The sequence below is a fragment of the Amblyraja radiata genome, chromosome 6 (assembly GCF_010909765.2).
Source record: "Amblyraja radiata isolate CabotCenter1 chromosome 6, sAmbRad1.1.pri, whole genome shotgun sequence".
Lineage (NCBI taxonomy): Eukaryota > Metazoa > Chordata > Chondrichthyes > Rajiformes > Rajidae > Amblyraja > Amblyraja radiata.
Genome location: NC_045961.1, coordinates 76,340,230 through 76,358,337, shown reverse-complemented (window position 1 = coordinate 76,358,337; position 18,108 = coordinate 76,340,230). Strand labels below are relative to the sequence as shown.

At 43.8% G+C, this 18,108-nt stretch overlaps 1 protein-coding gene across 1 annotated transcript in view; it reads left to right on the top strand.

Annotated features, from left to right (window-relative positions):
* Window positions 1–18,108, top strand: part of pibf1 (progesterone immunomodulatory binding factor 1) — a 105,698-nt gene that overhangs the window by 42,902 nt on the left and 44,688 nt on the right. Inside the window, 1 exon segment of the mRNA XM_033023027.1 lies at window positions 10,148–10,313. Within this exon segment, the coding sequence (XP_032878918.1) occupies window positions 10,148–10,313 (166 nt within the window).

Here is an 18,108-nt window from a genome sequence, read left to right as displayed (position 1 = left end):
GGTCACTCACCATCTCCCATCAGGCAAAAGGTACAGAAGTGTGAAAATGCAAATCTCCAGATTCAGGGACAGGTTCTTCCCAACTTTTATCAGGCAACGGAATCATCCTATCACCAACTAAAGAGCGGTCCTGACTTACCACTTACCTCAGTGAAGACACTCGGACGATCTTTAATCAGATCTTTTTCTTTACCTCAGAACTTGAATCTTTTTCTGGTCTTTATCTTGCGCTAAATATATTCCCTTCATTCTGTATCTGTACACTGTGGACGGCTTAATTGTAGTCATGTATAGTCTTTTTGTTGACTGGATAGCACACAAAAAAAGACTTTTCAGTGTACATCAGTATAGGAAATGTATTAAACTAAACTCGATTGCAGGCAGAAAGGTTGTGTGCTGCAAAGTGGTCACCCATGCTGTATTTGATTTCTCCAATTCAGAGAAAACAACATTGTTTTTTATATTGTATTCAACACTCAATGTTGTTAGAAATATTGTGACTCAACATGGTACAGTGCCCTCCATAATGTTTGGGACAAAGACCCATCATTTATTTATTTGCCTCTGTACTCCACAATTTGAGATTTGTAATAGAAAAAAAATCAACTGTTTGGAACATCATTAAGAAAAAAGAGAGCACTAGTGAGCTTACTAATCGCAAAGGGACTGGCAGGCCAAGGAAGACCTCTGCAGCTGATGACAGAAGAATTATTTCTTAATTATTAATAAAGAAAAATCCCCAAACACCTGTCCGACAGATCCCCAATCACTCTTCAGGAGTCAGGTGTGGATTTGTCAATGACCACTGTCCGCAGAAGACTTTATGAACAGAAATACAGAAGCTACACTACAAGATGCAAGCCACTGGTTAGCCGCAATAATAGGATAGCCAGGTTACAGTTTGCCAAGAAGTACTTAAAAGAGCAACCACAGTTGTGGAAAAAGGTCTTGTGGACAGATGAGACGAAGATTAACTCAGAGTTATCAGAGTTATGGCAAGAGCAAAGTATGGAGGAGCGAGGGAACTGCCCAAGATCCAAAGCATACCACCTCATCTGGAAACACGGTGGTGGGGGTGTTATGTTCTGGGCATGTATGGCTGCTGAAGGTACTGACTCACTTATCTTCATTGATGATACTACTGCTGATGGTAGTAGCATAATGAATTCTGAAGTGTATAGACATATCCTATCTGTTCAAGTTCAAACAAATGCCTCAAAACCTATTAGCTGGCGGTGCATTTGACACCAAAATAATGATCCCAAACATACTGCTAAAGCAACAAAGGAGTTTTTCCAAAGCTAGATATGCTGAAGAGAAAACTGAAGGGGACTAGCCCCTAAAACAAGCATAAGCTAAAGATGTCTGCAATACAGGCCTGGCAGAGCATCACCAGAGAAGACACCCAGCAACTGGTGATGTCCATGAATTGCAGACTTCAAGCAGTCATTGCATGCAAAGGATATGCAACAAAATACGAAATATAACTACTTTCATTTACATGACATTGCTATGTCCCAAACATTATGGAGCCCTGAAATGGGGGGGGGGGTCTTTATTAAATCCCCAGCAGCATAGACAGTTCACATGCTCATGCACACACACAGGTACAAACAAACAAATAAACATTCAGGCATTCACAATTTATTACCCAGTTGAGGCAACAATGCAACAGTCTTACGTTCATAATATAGTTCCATGGAGATTCATTCAAAGCTCTATTAATAACAATCCAGAAGAACATAGTCGTCGTAGAAGAAGAGTGAAATACCATCAAAATATTGCTATTCTTCATAATGAGAAAGCTGACTCCTGCTGAAATAATTCTGTTCCCAGGAAACAACTGGTCACAAAAAGGCAGGAAAATTCAATGTGTCTAATTACCACCCAATAAGCTAATACATTTAGACTTGATTACTGGCAAAGTGACAAGATTTTATCAACAACGCTATCTAGTGGCAATTGCTCCAAAATAATCTGCTTACTTGTACCCAGTTTGGGGCTTGATGCAATCACCATGCTCCAGACTTCACAGTTGCACTCATCTCACCTCCAAAGGTAGTATTTGATGTGAGACATCTAAAAGAAATATGTAAAGCAAATGAGCTATAAAGGGGATCCAGTGTTTAAGGTTCCACTGTACATAAAATAAATTTTTTGTGATTATTGGAGGTCAGTCATCCCAACTCCAGCAGGGACTGCAAGCATTCCTCTGGATAATGTCCTTCGTCCAACCATTTTCATCTGCCTTTGGAATGACTTCCCATCTAGCTGAAGGTTGGAAATTTGTTGGTGATTCCACAGTGTTAAATTCTACTTGGAGTTTGTTAGCAAACAAAGCATGCAGATGGATGTGGCAGCTTTCAGACATTGTCTGATGAGCGGCAAGTAATATTCTTGTTGCAAATGTACCAAGCAGTTTCTTTCTGCAACAGGATGATGTCTAACCAACTACTAATGACATTTAATGCCATTACCATCACAAAGTAATGGTCCATTGAAATCCTGGGGTCGTCACTGATCAGAAACGGAATTGCGATAGACATTCAGTGGCTACAAGAGCAGGTTGGAAGCTGGGCATCCTGTAGAAAATGGCTCACTCCGATGCCACAAAAATCTCACCGCTGTTTATAAAATATTAATCAGAAACTTGATTCAATACTCTTCACATTAGGATGAATGAGGCTCGAAAGCATTTCAGATGTTGGACATCGTCAAGGAACCTGCTCGATTTGCAACTCATCCACCACCTTAAGCATTCATTCCCTCATCACGGTGCACGTGACTACAGTGTGTAACATTCACAAAATGAACGGGAGTCACTCAGCTAACATGCTCCAACAGCACCTCCCAAATCGAGGAGGCCAAAGGGAACAGGCACATTGAAACACCTCCAAATGACACAGCATCCTACTTGGTAAAAATATCACAGTTTCTTTGTTATCATTAGATCTAAATCCTAGAACAGATTACATCTGTACATTCACTTATTCAAAAATATGTGTCGTAAATCTTGCAGTAGTTCTCAGTGTTATTTCTATGTGCGGTAATAAGAAATGAGCTGATATATTGGTGTTGCTGCAGCTCATTGTAACCTTCAACATTTTGAGTCTGAACAACTTTGCATAACCTAGTAATGGTAGAGAAACAGCTGTGATGCACTTCCATTAAGTCAAATAAAATATTTAATTCAATTTCTGAAGAAATTAATGTGAACACTATATTCAGAGTGTCCTTTGGTAAATTGGTGAAATATCTGCCCCAATTAGTGACCCAATTTGAAGTAAATGTGCTGGTTTTTACTTAGAAATAGTGATGAAAAGTTATTTCGCTTAGGGTTCTAAACATTTTCTTTTTGGTTCACAATAAATAGTGTTAGTAAATGTTGTTGATGCAGTTGAAATATAATTTACTGTGAGCTAAGCTATATGCGTGTGTTAATGAATATCATTGGAAGATGACACAACCTCATGCATTTTGGATCCTGATTCACTGATCCCTCTATTAAAACCATTCCATTACATCTGCAGACATTCATGCCCATTAACAACAGATGCCATCAGAGTATTTTCAATCTGGTATTTGGAAGACATCCAAACTGGTAGTTCCTTAACCTCTTCAGCAGATATTTGTGCTGCGAGGCAATACAAGAATTTGTAAGAATGTGTACCGAAATATTTTTAATTATAAGTAATCTAAGACTGACGTTTATATAGATTATTCTGCTGCTGTCACTCAACTTGAACATTTCAACCATAAAAATTGTGTTTCTCTGTTGATCTTGCAAGTTTTACCAAAAATAAATAACCAATACAAGGTTAACAAAAATTCTAAATGTAATAAAAAGTATGCTGGTTTTTGCCAAATAACCAGCATTTGGCATATATATTTGCAGATGCTGGAAGAGAGATACAAACTGCTAGAGTAACTCAGCGGGTTAGGCAGCATCTGTGGAGAACGGTTAGTTTCGGCTCAGGCCCCTTCTTCAAGACCCTTGAAATTGGGTTATCTTGAAGTCAATGATCCATTCCACTCTGGCATTTCTCAAAAGTCGTCGTCCTGCCCGAAATGTGGGTTCTCCTCCACCATAGTGGATGGAGCTCTGTTCTCCATAGTGGAGTGGGGCAGAACCAAGATACAATTCCCCTGTACCCGTCTTCCTGCGCCGTCAGCGTTCAAATTCAATGCATTCTTCACAATTTTCGTCTTCAACATAGTCAAAATACCAGTCACATTTTTGCCTCTCCACCCATTGGAGAAAGAATTACAGATTGTCAATCGCTTTAAGGAATACCAGTTATCAGAACACAGGATAATCCTGAGCTTCCTGTTGTATGCCATTTTAATTTTCAAACCCACTCCTGTTCTGACTCTTCTGTCTGCAGCTTCCACTGCTAGAGTGAGGCCCAATGTAAACTAGAAAAACAACATTGGTTTGGGTACTTTGCAACTCTCGAGACTAAACATAAAATTCTCCAGCTTAAGGTAAACTGCTCTCATTGTTTCTCATTATCATACTTCTGTCCCTTTCCCACTCTTGCTCATACTCATATGCTCAGTACTCATACTCATCATCTGATTTGTCTTAACCTATGACCATGTAAGCATCCGTATTACAACTCATGGCTCTCCTTACTTTGCTTTTAAACTGTAAACCATTGCACTCTGTCCTAAACTACTCCACTCGGCCCTAGTTCAAATGAAGGATCTCTGACCCAAAATCGTGACTGATTTCACTTTCCACGGCTGCCACTTGACTGGCTGAGTTCTTCCAGTGTTTTTGTTTGGAATTCTTGCATCTGCAGTTTAACTTGTTTTTCTTTTAATGGTATGACTATCAAGTGGATGAGAAGATATGGGTCTAGAAAGAGGATAAGCTGGTAGTGGATAAATATCTGATTTACAGCAGGACAGAAACACATTTCAATGGTCAGTTGGTGAGAAATGATTAGAAGAAAGCAAGAGGCACTTCAGAGGGAGGCAGAGCAAGCTATCAAGGATCCAAACTGATGCTAAAACATGTGGCCAAATCTGCTCAATAAGTTTCCTCTCCACTGAACAACATTAACACAGGGGTGGGAGATTGCAACCTTCACGTGGTCCGCCCTATTTCGACTAATGCAATCAACCCGGCATGCACAATCAAATAGAACAAGTTGTCCTACAACTTTAGGCTGTGCACGCCATACGTAAGAAGAAGAACACTAACACAGCTGCCCTCACTTTTCTTCCTTTCCTTTCTGCATTATTTTCCCTTTTTCTTCTCACCCTCCTCCTTGCTTCCTTTGACCACCATACCCCTCCCTACCTTTCCCTCATACCCCCTTCTAGCTAAGGTCACTCCCTATAAACAATACTTGAAGATCCTCATTACAGTAAGTTACTGTAGAAAACATGCCGCTTTATTTGTCAAGAATTCATCTAGCATACAGTTATGTCTATCGGATGCATTTTACCACTTGGCAATCACTAAAGGGCCTGTCCCACGAGCATGCGACTCCATGCGGCAAGCGCGACCTAACGTGGTCGCTTGAGCCTTACGTCCTTGCGGGGCCGGTTGCACCTCGATCGCCGGAGCCGTATGGAGTTGTGTGGAGCTAGTCCCGACATCGCGCGGGGCTCCGGAAAACTGACCGTGTTCAAAAATTCCGCGTGGCAACGGCCTGCCGGCCCGCAGCTGCCTCAACGCCATACGCACCGCCTCAACGGGCGTGCGCAGCGTCTCGACGCCGTAGGTCACGTGCGAACTTCCCGCGGACTTCGCTCGAACTTCACGTCACTCACTCGACCTCCACGCGGCGCCCGCTTCCAATTTGGTCGCGCTCGCCGCATGCAGGTGCATGCTGGTGGGACCGGCCATCTACGGGGATCACTCGACCTCCGCGCGGCCCCCGCTTCCGGTTTGGTCACGCTTGGCGCATGCAGGTCGTATGCTCGTGGGACAGGCCCTTAAATGGTTTGTGAAATACCAGTGTTAAGACTTTTCCTTAAAATGTTTTAAAGGGATAAAGATATAACCCATTAAATTACCATCAATTTAACATTTAAATGTTTGATATGTTGCATTTTCACAAGAAAATGTTTAATAAATCGGTGTTAAGTTTACTTGAAGGTTTGCACCACAAAAAAACATTAAATTCCATTATTTAGAAAAAAAACTTAATTTGCTTTAAGCTATTTGAGTTTGCAACAAGAATCAGATTTTATAAATGCTGTATGGGGTTATCATTAATATTATTTTGAGAAAACTGAAATTCTGGATGGGCTTGCTTCGTGCAGAGGAGCTTTAATAAAAGAAGCTGATGTATGTTTGCAATGTTAATGACTCGAGTAATGTGCTATGCCATACTTGGGCAGCATCAATCTGCATTTTATGCAGTCAACAGTTAGAGGTTATGTTTTTATATGTTATTTCTTTTACACTTTTTCAAATTTTCATGCAGCAGTTCACATGAGCCTAATTATCTTTGAAGTTTGCTATTTTCATGAATTACATAAATTAAACGGTACAGTACTTGCTCTGTTCGCTTTTGATACTAGAGATGTACCATGGTGCAGCAAATACATACTTTGAATGCCATACTTTGAATGCCCCTTGTTACAGTTGTTGAGCATACCCAGAGTTTCAAGCAGGCAAAAAAAAAGATGGCTTACATTCATGCAATCAAAGTTTCTGAGCCAACAACAACAGATGCTGTGATACAGCTGAGATGTAAAATGATTTAGAAAATTACTCGAGCTGCATTTTGTTCAGGTCAAGACGAAAAAAGGAACAACGTTTTTGAGATTCCTTTACTATGTCTGGTGATGAGTACACTGCCATTGCTCGCTGTTTGTGATGGCCACAATTACATATTTTCATTGCAGATTTCGGGAGTATGCAAGTATGTTGTGCTGCAAATATATGGCAGAATAACAAGATTTGTTTTTGCAACCAGACAATACTGTGCCGTTCAGCTGAAAGAAATCAAGTTCAAAGAACCTATTATTTGCACTGGTACACCAAATGAATGGTTGATACATAGTCTGTGGGCCAAAGGGCCTGTTTCATGCTGTATCTCTTTATGACTTTTTAAATAATTTAAAAATTACTAGACCAAGTGGGACCCGTTGGGCCCCGTTCCCCCAATGCAATATTCCACCACTCACCTGTTCCTCCAACGCAATATTCCACCACTCACCCGTTCCCCCATCGCAATATTCCACCACCCGCCCATTGCCTCCAACTGCGCAGGCACAGCTCATTTCCCCTCATCCCCCAGCATTCCCTCCCCCTCCTCTTCATCCTCCCTCTTCTTTCCCCTCTCCTCCCCCCCCCCTCACCTCTCCCTCCCTCTTTTTCCCCCTACCCTCAGCCACTCCCTCCCTCCATCCATAACCCCTCTCCCTTCTCTACCCCCCTTGACATCATTGTGAGGTGGAAGCTGCTGGGTTTTTTTTAATGTAAATGAGATCCCATGGTGATGTCATTGTGGGGTGGAACACTGCTGACGAGCAGTTTTTTTTTAAAGGGACTTTTTTTTAATGTAAATGAGATCCCATTGTGACATCATACACTGCTAACTGCCAGTACAGATGGATGAATTTTTTCTCATAGTGGGGTTTTGTAAAGTTTAAATTGTGAATAACTTGTAAAATATACCATCAATCTGAACAAAACTTGATACACCTCACACACACAGACAATGGTGAATAAGGTGGGCCAAAAAGTGGTAGCGCTATCGTGCACCTGTTTGGTGTAATTTCAGGAGCACAGCCTGAACAAACAGACTTTGAAACAAACAAGATGAGAGTTTTAGTAATATATACTAGTCCCATTGGGTCCCTGTCACACGGGAGGCAAACCGTTCCCACAACGCAATATTCAACCACTCAACCAGGAGGTCAGGTCTCCCAACGCAATATTCCACCACTCACACGTTCCGCCAAAGCAACCTGTTCCCCAACGCAATATTCCACCACTCACCCAAAACCCACAACTGCGCAGGGGTGACTCATTTCCCCTTTGTCACCCTCCCTCTTTTTAAGCTTTAAAAAACACAATTGCACTTGCTGCCAGGACTCAGTGTCCTGGGATTTGCAGCATTGTAGCGGGCAGCACTACAATCCCATTGTGACATCATAGCTGTAACTGCCACTGCAGTGTTCAAGTGATTCTTTCTCAAACTGGATTTTGTAAAGTTAAAAATGTGAATAACGTGTAAGATATAACATCAATGTTAACAAAACTTGATTAAAAAAACACACCACAAGACAATTGTGAGTAAGGTGATCCAAAAATTGTAGCGGTATCATGTACCTTTTTGGCGTAATTCCGGGATCACGCACGCACGCGCACAAAATTACAAACAAGATGAGAGTTTTAATAATATACTAGACCAAGTGCAGACCCGTTGGGTCTGTTCCTCCAACACGAGGTTGCGGGGGGGGGGGGGGGCGGCATGTGGCGTCACACGCACTAACCACCCCTACACATGCTAACTACCCCCTTTGATATTATATTAATATTATTAATTTGCTCCTTTTACACCCTAACCGCCCTATCCACAGACACATAGCCCCCAACTCGCAGGCGCGTCTAGAGAAGGGGGGGGGGTGGTAGAGAGTGAGGGCAGAGAGAGAATGGGGAGAGACAGAGATAGAGGGGCAGAGACAGAAGGGCAAGAGGGAGAGGGGGGTGGAGGAGGAGGAGGCTGGGGAGAGAGAGAGGGGGGCTGGGAAGGCGGTAGGGGAGGGGTAGATGGGGGAAGGGGGTTTAGGGGAGGGAGGGCGGAGGGTTCAGGGGGAGAGAGAGGGGGGTGAGATAGAGAGTGGGAGGGAGAGTGGGGTGAGAGAGGGAGAGAGAGCGAGGAGTGGGGCGGGGCGGCAGGTCGCGGGGGACCCAAGTGAGCCCGGAGAGATCCAAGGACCAAAGATCCTATTGCGAGCTATACGCTCTTTGCTGTGGACTGCCAAAAGCTTCCGCCAGTGATGCAGAGGATCGGGCCCCGGACAGAGAGGAGGTCGTCCCCTGTGACGGGTAGAGAGGAGAGGTGAGAAGGTGAAAAGAGGAGGAGAGGAGGGGGGGCGAGTGGGTGGGCTGCGCTTAACTCTCTGGAAACCGGCAGCTGGGCGGGCGGGGCTTCATGAGCTGCACGGGCAGCGAGAAATCTTCCCTCGCTCTATAATCTTTGCTTTAATGCTGCTAAGGCGAGACGCGTTCGCCCAGGAGCGACCGTTCACAGCAAAGAAGCACTGGCTTCTGACTCTGGAAACCCCACAGCTGGAATGAGCGCCCTCATTCAGAGGGGCGCGCTGGCGGGCGGGGCTTCACGAGCTGCGTCGGCTGTGTGGAGAAAGTAAATGTTAATGTTGAACAATTAGTCCAGGACTGAGTGGGGGGGGAGGGGGGTTGAAAGTGCGATGACAGCATCTGCTTGAATCAAAAGCGGGTGGCGGTGCCGCGAGCGCAAAGCCATTGTGACGTCCGCAGCTCCTGATTTAAAGAAAACAGTAAGTTTTGTGAAGGATTTTATTGAAAATGTGTACAGAAAAATGACCAAATTTAATGAGGAGTGGATATGCGAATGTAAAAGTAAAATCGCTAGTGAAATGGTAAAAATCTCGGCGTTTTTGCGTCTGGTTTTCGCGGAGTAACGAATCAAAGGCAAAATGCCGTACACCCACACACACACACAGAGTTTTAAAAGTAGATAGATAGATATAGATAGATAGATTCCAACTCTTGGAAATCTTCGTAGAAGTCATGAATAATTGGCTTTAGTTATACCTTGCCATCCATATGTAATCCTTTTCAAAGCTAATTTCAGATAGTTAATCCATGTTGAGGAAAATTGAGGAGCGAGAAAGGAAGTTGATCCTTTAACATAATGATCTCATTTTAGATTTTAATAGTTCTGTAAAATCTAATTTAATGTAGCATTTTACTCATTTGTTGCCATGGGATATTCTGGTTGTGAATCAGCTAATAAAATGTTAACATTTTTAACCTTTTTGAATTATTAGAGTTTTTATTTAATCTTTTTTTATTCAATGTTCTCACTACCAGAACATTCTACCATGTATGGCCGTGACTGTACAAAATTATGTTTATGTAAATTGGCTAAACGAGAAATTGCACTTTTTTCATACCTCTCTTGATTTCTAGGTTTAGGCAGCTACAGGTTAACACAGATAGCCGTGTATCTGAACTCATGAACCAGACAAAAGTAAAAACGTTTGAGGCAGAACGAGCTCAGTTGGTACAAGAGGAAACAGCCAAAAATTTAAAGCACTGCCAGGTGGAATGTGATAAATACCAGAAGAAACTTGAGGTAAAGTAATTGATTTTATTTCACAGCAACTAAATGGCAGATGTACTCAAAGAATTTCAAGATGATGGAATGAACTATATTATATGCACTACATCTTGTCGACACCACACTATTTTGCAATGTACATTTTGCTCTATGGCTAAACTGTCTTGCAAAAGGGTACTAATATACCAAAGTGAATTCAAGCAAGGATGAAGGCTGCAATAGGCATTGGAACATATTTCCAGCTGCTTGTTTTCCTTGCCTGCATCCCAAAATTATAAGCAGGATGCTGCTTATAACCATCATTTTCCTATCATGAAGTCATTATAAACAGTATGATTATTTATTGTGTTATCTGTGAGTATTGTGTTTACAGATTTGTTATGCTGCAGCACATAAGAATTTCATTGTTCTGATTTTGGTACATGTGACAATTAAACACACTTGATGTAGTCAGATTTAAATGCCTCTGACTTATTGCACCATGATAACTTCAGAAGCCAAGCACTTCTTTCCCACTGTTAATATTCTGGAGAGGAAAATACAATTTAAAAAAGCTAGAAATACATAGCAGGTAAGGCTTTATGAGGCCAAAGGGCCTGCTACATACTGTAGACCTCTATTACTCAATGACTATAACAAGTAATGTTTGATATCGTTGAATAGTTCTGAAATTTTTGGATCTAGGTTCTTAAAACACCGAATATAATGTAATAAAATTAGTTCTAAATATAGGACATTCACCTGAAACATTAAGTGTTTCTTTCCTTACAGAGAGCTGCTGGGTCTGCTGAGCATTTCCAAAATATTAAGGGTTTTATTTTAAACATTTGGAAATACAAGCCCCTTCCCAACATAGAGAGGGTACTTATCTATCATAAATAAAACCATAATATAAATTTGATAACAGTAATGGGATGACCAATAAGACTAGTAATATGAAGTTCTAGCCTGTCCGGGGCAGAAATTTTAAGTTTTCTAGTCATTTTGCAATCAAAATGTATATCTAATGACATATACTTCATGTAATGTAATTAGTCCCTAAACTAATGAGACCACTTTTTCTGAAGGTAAAAACATTAGCTATGTAAGTTGCATCATAGTACCTATTTACAGACTCGGAAGAAGAACCTAGCATGAAATAATGTGTGCTGAAGTGACATGTTTGATTTGCCCCATTACAGTTTGAGTTTTTACCAAGAAATGCCTACCCTCATTTGAAAGATAACTTTTCTCATACCCATCAGACTAGTCCATGAGCACCATGTACTTAATACTTCATGCTGGAGATTGTACTGGAAGGAAGAAGAGGTAAGGTATAGGAAGATAATAGTGATCTTTTTTCCCCAGGATGTTTATGGATTATTGAGTGGTTTTGATGTCGGAGAATGCAGTCTGAAGGCAATTAATTTGATCTAACAAGATCTGATGATAGATGATTTAACCAGTGGGGCATAGGAGTTTCTATTGAACAGACAACCACAAGACCAAACATTTTATTGGGGACAAGGCCATCAAAAGTAGAGATGAACCTGATCAGTTGAACAGATCAAATACACAAATTAATATGCAGTAGTGTGCTCAAAAAGTCTGTTGGAATGATTTAGTTGAATCGTCACAGACAATTTAGAATATCTTGTAAGTGCGGATAAAATACAAGTCAGCACAGCAATTGAAAATATGATTGGCATTAATATTTATAAAACACGCTGATCAGATTGAATACATCTGAGAGTTCTGAAAATTGTTTCAGATCATTAGACAAAACTGTGGCACCAGAAGTCTGGAAAAGAACAAATGTTATTCCAATCTTTTAATACATCAGAAGCCTGATCCTGGGGGTTATAGACTGTTACCTTGACCACTAGAATTTAAAAAATGAATTTACCTTAAATAAGCTTTTGAGGTTGTCTAATGAGTACAAACAGTGCTTTCCAGAAATAATGAAACTCTCTTTTTTGTATTACACATACACTGAAATTGGTACTTTATTTATAAAAATAACAAATAAAACTTAGCTTTTAAGTTTAAAAAAAAAACAAAGGTTCCTGTGGGAACTATAATTTTTTTGGAAAGCATTATCCTTAATAATGAGGGCCAAAACAATCATTATTTTTTTTTCTTTGAGACGTGTTTAGTCAGCTTGGATTCCAGTGACAATCAATGAGTGGCCTTTTTGTGAATATTGGGAGGCCAGACATTTCACTGCATCTTATTATTTTGAATTTCATCACTAAATGTAATCAAAGTTCATTGTTTGAAATGGATTGTTTAATAAAAAATGTTGCCAAATTATTTTTCAAAGATTAGCAAAACATGCCTTCTGCTAGCCCTAGATCAAAATGGGTAAAAAAAATCTTTCCCTCATCCTTCCTTTTTTAAGATGAACCAAGATAATAGAATGAGAAAATTCTTCATATATTTAGTCTCCTTGCTTGTTAATCTTTGCTATTTCAATCACAGAAATGTATCAGAATTTGCCTTTAGCCAATAATGGCTGTCCTTAAGTGCTCTTCATTTTGTTACTAGCAAAAACAATAACACACTCTAATACACAGGAACAGTACAGGTTCATCTAATTTATGTTTTTTGTGTTCTTGGTATGATTTTGGAAATTCATTGTAAATATTTATAAATAACCCTGCTTTAAAATATGAACCACCTCGGGAGCAACGGATATTCAATGAGGAAGGTAAAAGCAATTAGTGCCAACAGTTTTTTTTCAGTACTAGCTATTCTGTTTTCTTAATCCTCATCTCCAAATTTGAATGCATTCTGAAAATCAGTTCAAGCAAATTTTCAGTACCTAGTTTGCGACTCTTGTGTTCATGTTTTAGCAATCCCTGTGCCTGGCAGTGACTTCTGAGTTTAGGTAAGATGGCTAATTTATCTATTTTCAACATTAGAAATGCCTCAAATTTAAGAAGTCATAATGGAGGTGCACAATATCTGACCACACCCACTCCCCCTATGAGTAGATGACAATATATAATTCCTTGGACAAGCTGATCTTATAAGTATCCTCTATCAAGCTTGTTGCCTTTACACTGAACTTGTTTTCTTATCGTACCCTGCCCCAGTCCCATCTCTTCATTTTTATTATTATTCATTCACATGTCATTGCCAACAATAACAGCATTTATAGTCTACTAGACCAAGTGCAGACCTGTTGGGTCTGTTTCCCCAACGGCGTTTGCGGGGGGGGGGGGGGGGGGTGAGAAGAGGGGAGGGAGGGGAGAGGAGGAGGAGGAAACGGGATAGATTTGGGAGGGAAAGGAGAGCGGGGTAGGGGGTGAGAGATGGGGAGAGAGATGTGGGGGAGGGGGAGGATGGGGGGGGAGGGGAGGAGGGAGGGAGGGGGAGAGGGGTGGGGGAGAGAGGGGAAAGAGTGGGGAGGGAGAGTGGAGGGGGAAGGGGGAGAGGTGGAAGAGTGGGGAGGGAGGTGGAGAGGGGTAGGGGGAGTGATAGAATTTTTTTTGCATCTAGCCCGTCCAACCCCTTAAGAATTTTATACGTTTCTATAAGATACACCCTTAATCTTCTAAAATCTAGCGAGTACAAGGCGAGTCTATCCAGTCTTTCTTCATATGAAAATCCTGACATCCCAGGAATTAGTCTGGTGAACCTTCTCTGTACTCCCTCTCTATGGCAACGATGTCTTTGAGCATTGGGCATTGTAACATCACACGATGGAACGTTCAGCAGGGGCTGGGGCTGGTGCTGATTCTATGGGTGAGAAGCCAGTTTAGTTTTGAAATATTGGGGGGGGTGGGGGGAAGGATTTGATTAAAAACGTGTACTTAAACACGACGAAATGTAATGAGGAGCGGATACTTAGAAAGAAAAGTGAAATCTCTACCGAAATGGAAAAGATGTCGGCGATTCTGCGTCTGGTTTCGGAGTTGCAGGGAATCAAAGGAAGAAATGCGGCCGGAAGCCGTACATGTAAATGGATCCATTCCGATTGGACGTCTGCGAGCGTCGGGCATTGCGATTGGACATCTGCGAGCATCGGGCATTGTGACATCGCACGGCGGGAACGAATCGAAAGGCAGAAAGGGATCCGGACGCCAGCCGGACGGATGGGGCGAGTGTTTTATATATTAACTAGACCAAGTGCAGACCCGTTGGGTCTGTTTCCCCAACGGCATTTTGCGGGGGGAGGGGGGGCTGCGGCATCAAACTCACATTAACCACCCCCCAAACACACAGGTGGGGGGAAGGGGGTTGTGAAGAGGGGAGGGAGGGGAGAGGAGGTGGAGGAAACGACAGATTTGGGAGGGAAAGGAGAGCGGGGTAGGGGGTGAGAGAGGGGAATGGGGGGAAAGAGTGGGGAGGGGGAGAGGTTGAAGAGTGGCAGGGAGGTGGAGAGGGGTAGGGGGAGTGATAGAAGAGGGACGGGTAGGAGGAAGGGGGCGGGTGGAGAGAGGGAAGGGGGTGGCGTAGAGAGGGAAGGGGGGTGGGAGAGTGAGGGATGGGAGGCAGAGGGAGAGGGGTGAGGAGAGGGAAACAGAACCATTGAAATTAAGTGCAGGAGTAGGCCATTTGGCACTTCGAGCCTGCACCACCATTCAATATGATCGTGGCTGATCATCCAACTCAGTATCCTGTACCTGCCTTCTCTCCATACCCCCTGATCCCTTTAGCCACAAGGGCCACATCTAACTCCCTCTTAAATACAGCCAATGAACAGGCCTCAACTACCTTCTGTGCCAGTGAATTCCAGAGATTCACCACTCTCTGTGTGAAAAATGTTTTTCTCATCTCGGTCCTAAAAGATTTACCCCTCTATCCTCAAACTGTGATCCCTTGTCCTGGACTTCCCCAACATCTGGAACAATCTTCCTGCATCTAGCCTGTCCAACCCCTTAAGAATTTTGTACGTTTCTATAAGATACCCCCTCAATCTTCTAAATTCTAGCATGTACAAGCCGAGTCTATCCAGTCTTTCGTCATATGAAAGTCCTGACATCCCAGGAATCAGTCTGGTGAACCTTCTCTGTACTCCCTCTATGGCAACAATGTATTTGAACATTGGGCATTGTGACATCACACAATGGAACGTTCACCAAGTGCTTGTGCTCCTGCAAAGGGATATGTAAATTAATCCATTCCGATTGGACATATGTGAACATTGGGCATTGTGACATCACACGATGGAACGTTCAGCAGGGGCTGGGGCTGGTGCTGATTCCATGGGTGAGAAGCCAGTTTAGTTTTGAAATATCGGGGGGGGGGGGGGGGGAAGGATTTGATTTAAAATGTGTACTTAAACACGACGAAATGTAATGAGTTGCGGATACTTAGAAAGAAAAGTGAAATCTCTACCGAAATTGAAAAGACGTCGGTGATTTGCGTCTGGTTTCGGAATTGCAGGGAATCAAAGGAAGAAATGCGGCCGGAAGCCGTACATGTAAATGGATCCATTCCGATTGGACGTCTGCGAGCTTCGGGCATTGCGATTGGACATCTGCGAGCATTGGGCATTGTGACATCGCACGGCGGGAACGAATCGAAAGGCAGAAAGGGTGGCGGACGCCAGCCGGTCGGATGGGACGAGAGTTTTAAAATATAACTAGACCAAGTGCAGACCCTTTGGGTCTGTTTCCCCAACGGCGTTTTGGGGGGGGGAGGGGGGTCTGTGGCATCAAACTCACATTAACCACCCCCCAAACACACAGGTGGGGGGAGGGGGGATGTGAAGAGGGGAGGGAGGGGAGAGGAGGTCGAGGAAACGGGACAGATTTGGGAGGGAAAGGAGAGCGGGGTAGGGGGTGAGAGAGGGGGATGGGGAGAGAGATGTGGGGGAGGGGGAGGAGGGAGGGAGAGGGGTGGGGGAGAGAGGGGAAAGAGTGGGGAGGGAGAGTGGTGGGGGAAGGGGGAGAGGTGGAAGAGTGGGGAGGGAGGTGGAGAGGGGTAGGGGGAGTGATCGAAGAGGGACAGAGTGGTAGGAGGAAGGGGGCGGGTGGAGAGAGGGAAGGGGGTGGCGTAGAGAGGGAAGGGGGGTGGGGGAGAGAGGGATGGATGGGAGAGGGAGAGGGAGAGGGGTGAGGAGAGGGAAACAGAACCATTGAAATCACGTGCAGGAGTAGGCCATTCAGCCCTTCGAGACTGCACCACCATTCAATATGATCGTGGCTGATCATCCAACTCAGTATCCTGTACCTGCCTTCTCTCCATACCCCCTGATCCCTTTAGCCACAAGGGCCACATCTAACTCCCTCTTAAATACAGCCAATGAACAGGCCTCAACTACCTTCTGTGCCAGTGAATTCCAGAGATTCACCACTCTCTGTGTGAAAAATGTTTTTCTCATCTCGGTCCTAAAAGATTTACCCCATATTTTTAAACTGTGACCCCTTGTTCTGGACGTCCCCAACATCTGGAACAATCTTCCTGCATCTAGCCTGTCCAACCCCTTAAGAATTTTGTACGTTTCTATAAGATACCCCCTCAATCTTCTAAATTCTAGCATGTACAAGCCAAGTCTATCCAGTCTTTCGTCATATGAAAGTCCTGACATCCCAGGAATCAGTCTGGTGAACCTTCTCTGTACTCCCTCTGTGGCAACAATGTATTTGAACATTGGGCATTGTGACATCACACAATGGAACGTTCACCAAGTGCTTGTGCTCCTGCAAAGGCATATGTAAATGGATCCATTCCGATTGGACATCTGTGAGCATCGGGCATTGTGACATCACACGATGGAACGTTCAGCAGGGGCAGGGGTTGGTGCAGCTTATATGGGTGAGAAGCCAGTTTATTTTTGAAATATTGGGGGGGCTGGGGGAAGGATTTGATTAAAAACGTGTACTTAAACACGACGAAATGTAATGAGGTGCGGATACTTAGAAAGAAAAGTGAAATCTCTACCGAAATGGAAAAGACGTCGGCGATTCTGCGTCTGGTTTCGGAGTTGCAGGGAATCAAAGGAAGAAATGCGGCCGGAAGCCGTACATGTAAATGGATCCATTCCGATTGGACGTCTGCGAGCGTCGGGCATTGCGATTGGACGTCTGCGAGCATCGGGCATTGTGACATCGCACGGCAGGGAACGAATCCGAAAGGCAGAAAGGGTGCTGGACGCCAGCCGGACGGATGGGACGAGAGTTTATATATTAACTAGACCAAGTTCAGACCCGTTGGGTCGTTTCCCAACGGGTTTTGCGGGGGGGGGGGGGGGGGGTGAGAAAGGGGAGGGAGGGGATGTGGAGAGGAGGAGGAGGAACGGGATAGATTGGGAGGGAAAGGAGAGCGGGTAGGGGGTGAGAGAGGAGAGATGGGGAGGAGATGTGGGGGAGGGGGAGGGGAGGGGGTGGGGGAGAGAGGGGAAAGAGTGGGGAGGGAGAGAGTGGAAGGGGAGAGGGGGTAAGAGTGGAAGAGGGGGAGGGTAGGTGGTAGAGAGAGGGTACGGGGAGTGATTGGACGAGGGCCAGAGGGGTAGGAGGAAGGAGGAGGGAGAGAGAGGGGAGGTGTCGGGTAAGGGGATAGAAGTGGAAGAGTGGGGAGGGAGGGTTAGGGGGAGTGGTGAAAGAGGGACAGAGGGGTAAGGGGGTGGTGGTAGAGAGGGAAGGGGGGTGGGGGAGAGAGGGATGGGTGGGAGAGGGAGAGGGGTGAGGAGAGGGAAACATAGAAGCATGGAAATTAAATGCAGGAGTAGGCCATTCGGCCCTTCGAGCCTGCACCACCATTCAATATGATCATGGCTGATCATCCAACTCAGTATCCTGTACCTGCCTTCTCTCCGTACCCCCTGATCCCTTTAGCCACAAAGGCCACATCTAACTCCCTCTTAAATATAGCCAATGAA